The following is a 14,004-nucleotide window of genomic DNA, read 5'->3' on the forward strand; positions in this document are numbered from 1 at the left end:
CTCAGATCCAATGCGTGGAGCGAATCTTCCAACGTGGGACGAGCAGACCCGACATATCTTCCGGCGTATGGAAAGTAGATCTGGCATGGGGCCTTTATTCCAGCATCGTGCTAGGAGATTCGACGTGGGGAATTTTTTTCGGCAAGTAGAACCTGCCTGGGGTTATTTTTCCGGCATGGGGCAAGCAGGTCCAATGCGGGATGAACTGTCTGCATGGGATTCTGGATGATGACAGTCGACAGTGATATATAGGGCAATTTTTTTATATATATACACTATGATATATACTGTCATATGGGATTTTTTATATATAGTGTCATATGATGATTTTTCGTTTTCGATATACAAGGTGATTTTTTATATATACTATGAGATATATATATATATATATATATATATATATATTCTCTTTCGATATATAAGATAATTTTTTTATATACACTATAATATATAGAGTAATACTATGATTTATATATATTTGTTTCCAATCTTACTAGTGTATTTCATATATTGTTTATAATATTTGCAAACATCTAAGGCAAATGTTCTAACGTATATTTAAAAATAACTATGAATCTAAACTATGGTGTGTATATATATACATATATATCATTTTACTAATATATATATATATATATATATAAACCATTTTACTAGTATATTTAAAAATATGTTGGAATATTAAAAAAAATGTTTTACCATTTTATTGGTATATTTCATATATTGGTTTGAATATTTGTAAACATCTAAAATAATGTTCCACAGTATAGAGACATACATATCAGAGCAATAAAATATCGATACCTAATTAGAAGTGCATATATATCATAATATTTGGGATTTATACATCAAATAAACAATGAAATATATTGAGATACATATCAAAACATATTTGAGTTCTAAAGCATATTTGAAAATAACCATAAATATTTGAGTAGATATCAAATAAATTTATTAGTATATTTCATAAATTTTTTAGAATGTTTCCAAATAAACAATGGAACATATTACATGCACAAGTGAACGAATAATGGAATATTTCACATAATATAAAAAATCAACATGAAAAATGAAAGGGTGATTTATGTCAAGAATTGAATCAATCTGTAATTTATATACTGTTGTATATTTCATATATTTGTAAGAATATTTACAATTATCTAACAAAATGTTCTAAGGTATATTTTAAATAACTATGAATCCGGAAAAAAAAAACAATAAGTGAAACCAATGAAAATAGAAAATAAAATTTCATTAAATGCATTTTCTTTCTTCAATTAAATTAAATTAAAGGAAAAATCTCAAATCTTTTCTCTCCCTTTAAAAATTTTAAAAAATAATATTAAATGCATTTTTTCTCAGTTTCTCTCTCCATTATTAAGAAATATTTGTAAACAGAAAAATATGTATAGAAATCAAAAAATAAAAATAATAAAAAGTGGTAAATTTATCCAAAAATAATACAAAAAGTCTTTCTTATAAAATTCAAATTTAAAGATATTTTTTAACCTAAAGAGAATGTTTTAAGTAAAAATCCAAAACTTAAGCCCACATGGGCTTTAGCCCAATAGCCCTCAAGTATTTTCCTTCAATTTGAATATAGTTAAAATTACATTTGGACTTCTTATTTTGACTTTGGTCAAAATTATGTATATATATAAATAAATATATTTCGTGAATGTATGCTTCTCTAAATGGTTGTCTCTACAATCCCAACAATATGTATGTATATATATATATATGCAAAAAATATTCGTCACGTGTGTAGAACGCGTTTTACCAAATAGAATTTTGATAAAAAAATCAAAATAATCCTCTGAATTTTGTCATTTCGTCCAAATTCTCAATATTTGTATTTGCTTCACGAACATCAAGAGTCACGGTCACCAACATAGGTAGAAAATACAAATTTAAAATCAATAAGTAAACATTCTCTTTCGAAAGACAAAATCCACTTGTAATTCTCAATATTCAAAACACACAACATAAAACAGATTGAAAAAAGAAAAAAAACCAACTGAAAATTCAAAGTGTCTTAAAATTTGAAAAGATACAAGTAAATATGATAGGTTCTCGATACAAGTCCTTCAAATTTTGGGATTTTCTTTCAAGTTCTAAAATAAAAGTAAAATATAATGCTTATTAACAATTTTGCATAGTGTTGGTAGCATAGTGCAAAAAAAAAAAAAAAATGTAAGCAACAAAAGTAAGGTAGTTTTTCTTTTGGTCTTCAAAGCATCCAACCAGGGAGGAAGCCATTGACTTGTTGGCCATGAGTTGGGGCTGTGGTGCTTGTAATTTGGTCTGATACTGCAGAAGTGTACCTAATTAAAACCCACCACAAAATTTACCAAATTACCCCCCAAAAAAGAAATTTTTTATTAAAAAAAAAACATCATTTTATTTTATTTATTAAAAAAAATGTTACCCAATTTGCAAAGTGGGATTGCAGTCTAGTGGCTGAAAGAAGCCTTGAGTTTGAGCATTCTGTGGACCATATGACATGCTTTGGTCTCCACCTTCCCATGTAAGCCTTATGTTATTTCTTGAACTTATTTCTTCCAGCTGATCAATCAGACAAAAATATACTAATAATAAGAAATTTTTATCGTATACTTTTATATCGACATCGATAATTTCATCCATAATTAAATGTTTTGGTTAACATCTAAAGATTAACGCAATAAAAAAAACCCGACGAGCTACATTTCGTCGACATATCTTCTGACCGATGAAATGTATACTACTTTTAAACATTCTCAAACATAACTTTAATGTTTTACACAATGGTAAATTCAATATTTTGCCATTAGAAAAGTGGTTTTTTTTTTTTTTTTCCTTTTTTTGTTCCAAAGTTTGAGAATCAATAAATTTCAGCTTCTTTTGTTGGGTAGGTGTGTGTCAAGAAAGAAATGTTTTGTAGATTTACCTTTATTTGCAGAGCTCTGTTGGTTTCAATCAGCATTTGTTCCTGTATAGCATATTTCTATTAATTATGACATTTTCAACAGAAATTAACTATGATTTTGAATTCTTCACCATTAAAACTTTTTTTATATCAAGTCAAGCTTACCTTGTTCTGAAGATCAGATAGCTGGTCCAGCATGTACTGAGTCTGCAAAGTTCCAAATTTTGAACAATTTGGTCATCATTAGACAAACTACACACATGATGAGAGCTAAGGAAACAACTAATCAATTACAAAATAATTTTAAAGAAAACATAAATTAGTGTTTTGTTCACACTTTGATTTACAAACTACATCAACCTAGGTTTCTTAAAGACAATGTAAGATATAAGTCCAAAAACAAGTGAAGCTGACAATCATAGGAGAATATGAAGTTTTACAAGAGAAAAATGAAGCTCAACAAACTCAATCCAGCTCAATTGAAGCTAATGCAGAAAATTTATGGGAGAGCTTTCCAAATCAATTTAATCATGAGGCAATCACTATGCCCAAGGACCAATGACAAGAGCGAAAAGACTTGGATTAAATGCTTGCTTCCAAGCTAAATTTTTAGTTCATCATGAAGAGTTACAACCCTTGAAGCTCCAAGAGTCACTTGGACACCCAAAAGGCATAATCAATCTGGAAATCCACATATTTAATGCTTGACGTATTAATTTATTTCAATGTATTTACAATCATGAAGGTTCATCTATGTAGTTGAAGAGTTTTTGTTGAACCTAGTCAATTAGGTGAAAGGTTGCATCCTTTCATAGTGTCCTTTCAATTAGTTTAAATAGGGTTGTAATCTCCACATTTTAAAACAACACTTTGTTTTTTTCTTTGTATTCATGTGTTTAGAAAACATGTTTTAGGACTTTCAATCTAGTTTGATCAATTAGATTGTGTTAAGTTTGAAATCTTGAAGTTAAGAACAAGTTCTTCTTTCTTCTTGATCATCGATCAATTTTCCAAGTCCAAATCTGTTTACCTTTCTTGGGTTTGCTTACTAAATAGTTAATTAGGGTTTAATTATTGAGAAAACATAAGGAAAAAGAAAAAACAATACAAAAGAACTCAAAAATGAGAAATTAGAAAACCACCACAATGTGACTAGTAGTTTTTGCATCATTGGATGTGTATAAGGCGAAATGGTAAAAAATTCTTGAATATGTATCTCATGGTTATTAGGAACATGCACATTTTAGAATCTACATCCAACGACTATTATGAGACAACCAGTACCGAATAAATTTGCCTAAAATAAAGCTCAACAATAGAAATGGTAAAATCAAACTAACTAGCTATTGTTAAGAGATCAAATATGTCAAAAAGAGCATAGTCAATTAACATAAGTGTGTATTATCAACATTGAGGCCAAACGTTTAATCTACTCTACATATGGTCAAAAACAAAACTAAGAACTCAAATCCAAAGAGAATAATTACAAAAATTCTTAGAAACTGATGCTCAAACTGAACTTTGTAGCTTTAAAACTTTAGGCTAGAAACCAAGAAAAGTGGAAGTTAATTGGCTATTGATTAAGAAACAGAGCAACTGGGTGGTGTAAACTGCAGCTATATTCAAAGTACAAAAGTGAAACTTCGATAATTGTCTATTAAGAATGGACAGAGACAGAGCACTAGGGACAAGACATGCAGACCAAGTTCAAAGAATTAAAATAAAAGCAAAACATTTAAATAAACAATATTCCTTTTTAACATATTGGATTTGATTTTTGATGTTTGGTTTTTGAAAATTGACTATAGAACACATCTTCCATCCTTACTTTGTTACTCTACTTTTTAGTTATCTTTTCAAAAACCAAAACAAATTTTAAAAAATAAAGTTTTTAAAAAACAAATTAGAAATTTATTTTTGTTTTTTAGAATTCGGTTGAGAATTCTAACTCTTTTATTTGAGAAATATGCGAACCATTATAAGAAATTGAGAGTAAATAGACTAGATTTTCAAAAATCAAAAACATAAAATTAAGACCCCATTTGGTAACTATTTCGTTTTTTGTTTTTGAGAATCAAGTCTATTTCCTCTCTATTTCTTATAATGATTTGCATCTTTCTTAGGTATAATAGTTGAATTCTTAGCCAAATTTCAAAAAGAAAAATAAGTTTTTAAAAGCTATTTCTTTTAGTTTTCAAAATTTGGCTTCGTTTTTTAAACAATTGATAAAAAGTAGATAACAAAAAAAAAATTGGAGGTAGAAGTAGTATCTAAACTTAATTTTCAATAACAAAAATAAAAAAATAAAAAATGGTTATCAAACGTGGCCTAAATAGTTACCAAACGGCTTTGGTTTTTTGTTTTTTGATTTTTAAAAATTATATTTGTTTTCTCACCATTTCTTAATTAAGATTTCAAGTTTCCCAATGTAAACAATAGAATTCGTGCCCACATTTTAAAAATAAAATCAAGTTTCTTCGAACTACTCTTTTAGACCCATCTCCATTTGGTCTAATAAAATTGTGTTTGTTTTCTTACAACGTATTCAACATGGTTTTTATTTTTTCTAACTAAATACTTGAATCCATAGTTAAATTTCAAAAACAATAATTACTTTTTCTAGTTTTCAGAACTTACCTAGATATTTAAAAACACTTCAAAAAAGTAAATAACAAAACAAATAGACTCGTAAGGAGAGTAGAGTCTAATAAGCTTAGAAGTTTCAAAATCCAAAAACTAAATGGTAATCAAATGAAACCTAATTTTCAAGACATGACATAGATTTTGAAAACACTCATAAAATGTAAATAACAAAACAAATAAATCAACCGGTGCAAGTAGTCTTTATAGACTCAATTTTCAAAAAAAAAAAACCAAATACCAAATCATTATCAAAAGAGGTCTTTTTCAAATGTTATTTCTTCAATTTCTGTGTATTAGATAGTGAAAATGTAGTCTATTTAAAGTCTATCACTTAAATTCAAACAACAATTTTATGAACAGTAACTTAACACCATAATTCAATATTATGAGAACTTGAAATCTGGTTTACAAGCATGTTGTTTAAAAGAACATGAACTAACAATATTATGAGAACTTACACTCCAAAAACTTCCAAAAGCTATTCAAACTAATTATTCTCCAAAAATATCATTAAAAATATAAATACAAAATCGAGTTTCTCAACAGTTCAATTAACCTAAACGATAAACTATTCAACAACAAATCAAATATTCGAATTTTCACTTCACATATATTTAACACAACAAACCTAATTATTAAAAGCTGGCAACAAAGAACAAAAAATATTGCATATTAATTGACCCTTTGACATCAAATTCCATCAATATACCATAAGATTATTCAGAGTACACAATCTATCAAATACCTAATTATTACTTTTTGATTCTCTTCTATCTACTTAGCTCATAACCCAAAATCATACTTTAAAAAAGATTGGAAAAAAAAACTAACTTCATAGGTTGATAACAATTTTGATTTATATTTCTTGTTTTTAGAAATTATGTATGGTTCATTTTAATTAGTATAATACGGTTGTCAAACACATTTGAAATTTTAACTTTTTTTCTTAAAAAAAATCTTAAAAGTTAGTCTTATGTTTTGAAATCATTTTTGAAAGGTAGGTAATAAAGTAAATAAAAAAAATATTGGTTGAATTAGGGCTAAAATGAAAAAAATGAAAGGCCGCTTTAGTGACCATTCGATTTTTGTTTTTTATTTTTGAAAATTAAGTTTATAAATAATACTTCTGTCTATATGTTTTTTTTTTTTGTTTTATTATTCACTTTGTACCAATGTTTGAATACTAGGAAAAGTTTTGAAAACTAGACAAAGTAGTTTTTTAAAAAGAAAATTATTTCAAATGGCAAAACTGTTGAAAATATTTACAAAATATAGCAAAACTTCAGAATCTATCAATGATAAATACTGATAGACTTCTATTGGTGTCTACCAATATCACTGATAGAAGTCTATCCGTGCATTTCATTCATAGATTTTGAAATTTTGCTATATTTTGTAAATATTTTAGTTCATTTTTCTATATTTAGAAATCACCCTTTTTAAAAACTTGTTTTTATTTTTAAAAATCAACTGAGATAGAAAATTAAAAACGGAATCCATATGAAACAAAACCTTGGATTTGATTTTTGGTTTTTCAAAACTTGTGCTTGTATTCTTAGAATTTTCTTAATTACCATAGTTCTTATTTTCGCTAAGTAGACATTTGAATCATTAATTAAATTCCAAAAATAAGAACACGTTTTCAAAAATTATATTTTGTTTTTCTAGACATGACTTCATGTTTTAAATTACTCTTTAATATAATAAACCAAAGAAACTAATAAAAAGAATAATCTTTACAAGTTTAATTTTCAAAAACCAAACAATTATCAAACAAAAGACCAAAAGAAAAGTTTTGAATTTGAATAGATTAAAACGTACCTTAGTAGACCTAACTTGCTTCAAAGAAGACTCAAGCTGACGCTCCAGCTGCTCAAGCTCTTTTGAGTTCAATGGACCCAAATCCTCCCCAAGAAGATTTCTGCCATAACACAATTATAACTTTTTAACTTAATTACATGGTTTTGTCAAAACCACTTTTGTATGGTTTGCAAGTACTTTTCTCTTCAAAATTATCATGTTTTGTAACATTAAAGTACTGTTTCAAAAAGTCTTAAATATTTTAAGAGTCTTGTAATAAAGAAGTTATTCAGTGATTTTGGTCCAAAATGCTTGTTTTGAAAGTACTTTTAATAGATTAAAAACTAAATTTTGCCCAAAAAAGGCTTAGTTAAGCTAAACATAGTTTTATTTTTCTTGTTATTCAAGTGATTATACTCACTATGTTTTTGCCCAAAAGGTTTATTCTATAAGAACTCCCAAACACACCTATTATAGAGAAATGTAAAAGAAATCAGCATGTTCATGTTCATCTTGGTTGTAACTTAGAGGTAAATTTTTGTTTTTATTATGAAAAAATATGAATATTATTTAGGACAATCCAAAGGTATGAGGTGGGTCTTATCCTCAACATTTCTTTCAGGAAATCTAATACATTTCATAAAAAAATTTAAAAAAAAAAAAAAAAAAAACTCAAAAGAGAGCTTTTAATTTTCCTTCAATTAGCTTTTAATTTACCAAACTCTTTTATAATTTATAATTTGATGAACTTCAAAATGAGGCTTTGTTATGAAACCCTCCATCCAAGAATTTTTTTTTATATACATGAGTATTCAAACCAATTCTACCACTTCAATTAGAGCATTTTTGGAAGTGATTCTAAAATGGTCAAAAGTCACTTTTGACGTTTTTAATATCACTACAAAATATACTTTTAATCATTCAAAATCAATTTTCATGATATGAAAATTTCATTTAAAAGTGTAAACTTGAATATTAAATCAATCTTTAATAATTAAGAGTGTGTATTTGAGTGATTTTAAACATGTCAAAAAGCAATTTTAACAATTTCAAAATCACTCTCAGACATATTCTAATCTCTTGAAACAACTATATGACTCTCCTACATTCGGTTGTCTCGGAAAAATTTGTAAAATATTAAATGTAAATAAGCTCTACTAAAACAACTTTGAAAGCGTTTTATGATTCATTTCCACCCACCCTTTTAGATGAGACCACTTTCAATTTGAAAATACAACTTTTACAACATCAATAACATTATTAATAACCTAACACAAATATGGTAACCACACTCTCATGACCATTGGATATATTGAGAAATGTATCTTTCCTTTATATTGTGGTTTCCTTTTAAAAATTACTTTTTTCATATGGACTTATTAATGTTTTAGAGCCATTTGAAATTTCATCACCATTTCAAAAATGCTTCTAAAAGTAGATAGAAACAAAAACAAAACAAAATTGAAAAAAAAAAATAGTAAAAAAACCATTAACAAGAAAAAAAAAATCTCAAATATATCTTACCATCAGTTTTCTTCTCCATTACACAAAAACAGCACTAATGAAATCTCAACAAGATTTAGAATTAAACATACTTATTTTAATGAGCTTATAAAAGAAAGAAAGAAATAATCAAATTTAAGTATTACTAATTAAATAAAGAAATAAATTAGTTATCAAATAGATAGTCACTTGAATATCGAGTATTTTTTGGGCAAAACTTGCTATTTTGTACTTGTACATATTTCTATTTTTTTAAAAAAATATATTTTTTTTATTAAATAATTATGCAAATCTCATCATTTAAGATGTATAATTGAACAAAAATACATCAAATCCCAAAAAATAAAAAGGAAAAAAAATCATCCTTGTAATATTACCTCTGAGTTCTTTGAAGAGTCTCAAACCTAGCCTTCAGCTTCAAGTATTCTCTATAGCTACTCTGCAAAAATTGAAAAAATAAAATAAAATAAAATTTAGATCTAAAATGAAAAAATGAAAAAAAAAAATTAGTAATTAATATAATCTAAAATTGACCTCGAGTTCTTTAGCCGGTTTTGTGACCTCCACCGCTCCATAACTGCATTTTTGGTACCTCTCCAGTGTTTTGAGCATACTAAATCCAAAAATAAGAATTTAGAAATCAACCCATTATTAAAATCCCCCAAAAAAAAAAAAAAAAATCAGAAATTTATAATTTTGAAGATGTAAAATATTATAGTTAGAAAAAATAGTGATAACCCAGAAGATGAGGAAAGAAAAAGGAAAATAGTGTATGAAAATATGATGGAAACCCTAGAAAAATGGAGGTAAAGGGAAGAGAAAAGAGAATTACTTGGAAATACTACAGAACTCATAGAGCTTGCCACGATTTGAGAAGATGATAAGAGCAACTTCAGCATCACAAAGAACAGAAAGTTCATAAGCTTTCTTCAAAAGCCCATTTCTTCTCTTTGCAAATGTTACTTGTCTGTTTATCTTGTTCTCTATCCTCTTCAACTCTACTCTTCCTCTTCCCATTTCTTTTCTTTCTTTTTTAAACCCCAATTTTTTTTGTTTTTTTTTTTTACCCTAAATCTCTCCTACCCTTTTAATTTCCCTCTTTCTTTCTCTTTTTTTCTTACCCTAAAATGTGTAGCTAATTTTTGTGAAAATAAACACTGTTTTTGGGATCAGAAGAAAAAAAAAACACCCTAGTGAGGTCTTTGAAAAGAAAGGGAAAAAATTAGAATTGGGTTTTTTTTCCTTTGGGATTTGGGGTTTTTTTTAGGGGGGTTTTGTTTCTCTCTTTCTTCCTTCTTCTTCTTCTTCTTTGGCTTTAAAAACTTGAAATTTTCCAATCTTCACCCAGAAATATTATGAAGAAGTCAGGCTTAGGGCTTTTCTTTCTTGTTTCTAGTTTCATATAAAACAGCCTGGTTTTCTCTCTTTTCCTTTTTTCAGATGCTTTCCTCACGCGTCTTCCAAGCGCGTGTTCTACACGTCTCAGTTGTATTCGAGAACGTTGTGATATTTTTATCTTAATGTCCACGTGGGACGTTTTTAGTTGGACACGCTCTTGGATTGATGTGATCGGCGCGTGGGGTGGGTTGTGAAATCTTTAAAACATAGCATTTGGTTCTCAGATTCTTGTATCAGCTTAAAGCCGGTCACAGATCGATCAGAACGTCGTCACCAACCTTAAAACGGATCTCCACGTGTCTTTTTCTTATTCGATTAATAAACTATTGTATATTTATACTCACATTTTAATATTATTCCAATATTTTCATGTATCATATTATCATAACAATAATAATAAGTTGTACTACAAAATTATTAATAGGACCATAGCATAACTTGATTAGAAGATTAGAAGTTCGAGTTCTTAGCCTTCCTTAGTTATTAGTTTATACACTTTGAGGTTTCTTATATTTGGATGTGATTTTAATTTAATTTCTATATTGTCAGTTGATTTTAATTTGGTCTTTACATCATTCGGTTAATCTCACAAATCATCCTATTATCTTTCATTTCATAAGAAAATCCTATATCTTCCCTCAAAAGCCTATTGTAGTTAATTAAAATAGTTGACAAAGATTGATACATAAAGTTTGACGTAAAAAGTATAGCGATGAAATTGCAACTTCAAAAATTGCGACATGAAGTTGAAGCTAAACCCAAATCATATATAGACTGAACTCATAATTTAAAATTTTAATTACGATGAATAATGAGAATTTAAACATGTTAAATTAAGTTCATTTTAGAAATTTAAATTCTCTCTCCCTCTTTTTTTTTTAATGAATCAATTTGAGTTAATAAAGATCGATATCTTTAAAGATGTTCATTAATATTCTATTCAAATAATCAAAGACGAAAAAGAGACACGATCACTCGAAAAATGAGTAATTATTTAGATGGTACGATTAATTGATAGTCAAATATTATCAATTAAAATAATATGGTGACAAGATAATGGAATATAATTAAAAATAATAATAATAATAATAAAGAGTTCTAGAGAGAGGAAGAGAGGGAAGGAAGAGAAAAAGTTTACTAGAATTGTTATTTAGTGAGTGAAAGAAATGAAATGAAAGGTTTAAGAGTGCAAGAGAAACTTTGCCTTTCTACAACTTGTTTGAGATTTGTCATTTTTGTTATAATACTAAAAATTTCATATTTGCTTCTGAAAAGGGGGATTCACACCTTTGTTTTGACCAAAATAACCAATATGGTTGAAAAAAAATGTGGTTGGTGGGATAAGGTTAATCTGGTCAATTACAAACAATTTCTATTAGCCTATTTTAAATTTGTAGGTTGATAGTACCATATTCTAAAATAGGTAAAATGGTGGTTATATGTATATATAAATATAGGTACAATAATTATATATATATATATATATATATTTATGCACACACACACAAGTTATTTGATGACTATGGTACTCAAAGAACTTATTTCAGCTTTTCAAAAGTTGATAGGAAATATGAAATAATTTGTATGTAGAAAAGAAGAAATATGATTTATGACATATAATTATGAAATTGTCTCCTTTGAAAGAAGAAATGTTTCAAAGATCAAATGGTTTTTTTTTTTTAAATTAAATAGTCATTTTATTTTTAAAAAAGATATTTCTTTAAGGAAAAACACAAATGGGTAGTTGAGAGAATTCCCAATTAATTAATTAAGTGTTGGGTAACACTGTGACCTTGGAATATGGGAAATAGGAAATTTTATGAATGATCTTTTTTTGTGGCTAAAAAAGAAAAACCCTACATACAAACTATTTATTATGAGATGGATAGAGAAATTATATGAGTTAGGTTCTATTCACTAACATGACCATATTTAATATTAGGTTAAATTAGGAGTTTTTTTAGTACAATAATTACAGAAATGGGAGATTGAACCTTCAATATCTAGGGACGAGATCATGCTAATATCACTTAGTCATGCTCATTTTGACAAATTATAAGTTTAATACTTTAAATTTTTAAATATATATATTTAGTTTGTAACAACCTTTTAATTTTATGTGCATTAAGCCCTTATGAAATTTTAAAAGTATTTAATAATTTCATAAATTTTCATTTTTATGTGCAATATAATAGATATATGAGCCTTCAAAAAAAATGTATAATAGGTTCTTACATGTTCAAACTTGTATGCTGTTTGATCTATTTAGCATTGTTTTAAATTTACTAACCTAATAAACACAAAATACAGAGTTTATGGTTTCATTAGATAGAAATAAATTTTAAAATTATATCGAATAGATAATTTAATTTTTAAAAAAATTGGATATATCATGAATAGGACACAAAAACTGAAATTTATAGACCTATTGGAAATTTTTAAAATTTGGTGACCTATTACATTTATTAGACCCATTTTAAATTTAAAGATGAAATAGATACAAACTTATAAATTTATGTTAAATTATATATATCTATATATACATACATACATACATACATACATACATATATATATATATATATATATATATATATATATTATAGTTGGACCATTATTTTAATTAAAAATCCATTATAAAATTTTATATGAAGAGAAGCTTGATTTTCTTTTACATCAATCTTTTTTAGTAGAGAAATTTGAATTACAAATCTCTCAAAAAGAGGGGAAAAAAATTTCTTTTGAAATGAACACATCATTTGACAATGACTTGACATCCATGGATTGTTAAAGTTTGCAAGATAAAAATTAAAAGAATATAATATTTTAAGTTCAAATATTATCTTAAATATTGAGACATTAGAATTTTTTTTCCTTTTTTGAGAAAAGAGACGTTAGAATTATTACAAATTCAACTTTTCAATTTCTTTTCTTAGAGAATGAATCGAATTTTCAATTGAAAACAAAAAATTATATTATATCATTCCACTTTTAAAATATATTCCCAGACCAAACAATCTTATGTTGACTTAGGTTTTAAACTTCACAAAAATAACTACTTTAATAATTTTTTTTTTACTTTGACATTAAAATTTTAAATTGTGGATAATATAATTTTAAATGTGTATTTGTTAATATTGACTAGGAATGACTAAGTAATAATAAAACCAAAATAACCTTCATGAATTAACCCAATAGTTAATAGAGGGCATGATCTTGATAAAGGACAAAAATTTAATATCCTATGAATTTTCTTGACACCAAAATATTGTAGAGTTGGACGGATTATCTCAATAGAGATAATAATTAGGATTCGAATGTTTTAATTCTAAAAGTCTTAAATAAAATAAAAATATGAAAAAAAATCAGGATTTAAAATGTGATTTATATCATAACTATAAATAGCATCAATTTATTGATTTTACGAATATGAAAATTTATATAAAATAGTCCTATCTAATATTGCTCGTAATGTTACTAGCGGTTTTAAAAGTACTGTCATTCATTTAAAAATAATTGTGGACAAGAAAATTGATGATTAAATTGTTGTTTCACTAAACCTATTTAGACGTGGAATTACCACGTGAAATCAGCTTATATTATTCACAAAATATAACCTCTCTGTCAACAAAAGCCGCTAAATTATAAAAATAACCATTAAATTTTGTATTTTATTTAAAAATATCTTTAAATTCTCGAAAGTTTTTAAAATATTCTTAAACTTTGTGTCATTTTATCTAATTCAATGAAGT

General features: G+C 26.5%; 1 protein-coding gene across 2 annotated transcripts; it reads right to left on the reverse strand.

Annotated features, from left to right (window-relative positions):
- Positions 1-2,083: 2,083 nt before the first annotated feature.
- LOC120069474 (agamous-like MADS-box protein MADS2) lies at positions 2,084-10,237 on the reverse strand. Of its 2 annotated transcripts, none has more exons than XM_039021247.1 (8): positions 9,687-10,237; positions 9,389-9,467; positions 9,232-9,293; positions 7,373-7,472; positions 3,074-3,115; positions 2,930-2,971; positions 2,429-2,565; positions 2,084-2,310 (listed from the first exon to the last, which is right to left on the reverse strand). In XM_039021247.1, the coding sequence occupies exons 1-8, from the start codon at positions 9,869-9,871 to the stop codon at positions 2,115-2,117; spliced, it is 843 nt and encodes a 280-aa protein (XP_038877175.1). In that variant the 5' UTR covers positions 9,872-10,237; the 3' UTR covers positions 2,084-2,114. The 2 variants fall into 2 exon arrangements, with proteins under 2 accessions (XP_038877175.1, XP_038877181.1); XM_039021253.1 differs by having other exon boundaries at positions 2,162-2,324; positions 9,687-10,233.
- Positions 10,238-14,004: the final 3,767 nt, after the last annotated feature.

This window comes from Benincasa hispida, chromosome 1, assembly GCF_009727055.1.
Source record: "Benincasa hispida cultivar B227 chromosome 1, ASM972705v1, whole genome shotgun sequence".
Lineage (NCBI taxonomy): Eukaryota > Viridiplantae > Streptophyta > Magnoliopsida > Cucurbitales > Cucurbitaceae > Benincasa > Benincasa hispida.

Coding starts and splice junctions, on each gene's coding strand:
- LOC120069474 (XM_039021247.1), bottom strand. CDS start 9,871: ATGGGAAGAGGAAGAGTAGAGTTGAAGAGGATAGAGAACAAGATAAAC. Junction 7,473..9,231: donor ACTCTTCAAAGAACTCAGAG/GTAATATTACAA, acceptor GTGTTATGGCAG/AAATCTTCTTGGGGAGGATT. Junction 2,566..2,929: donor ACAGAGCTCTGCAAATAAAG/GTAAATCTACAA, acceptor CTGATTGATCAG/CTGGAAGAAATAAGTTCAAG.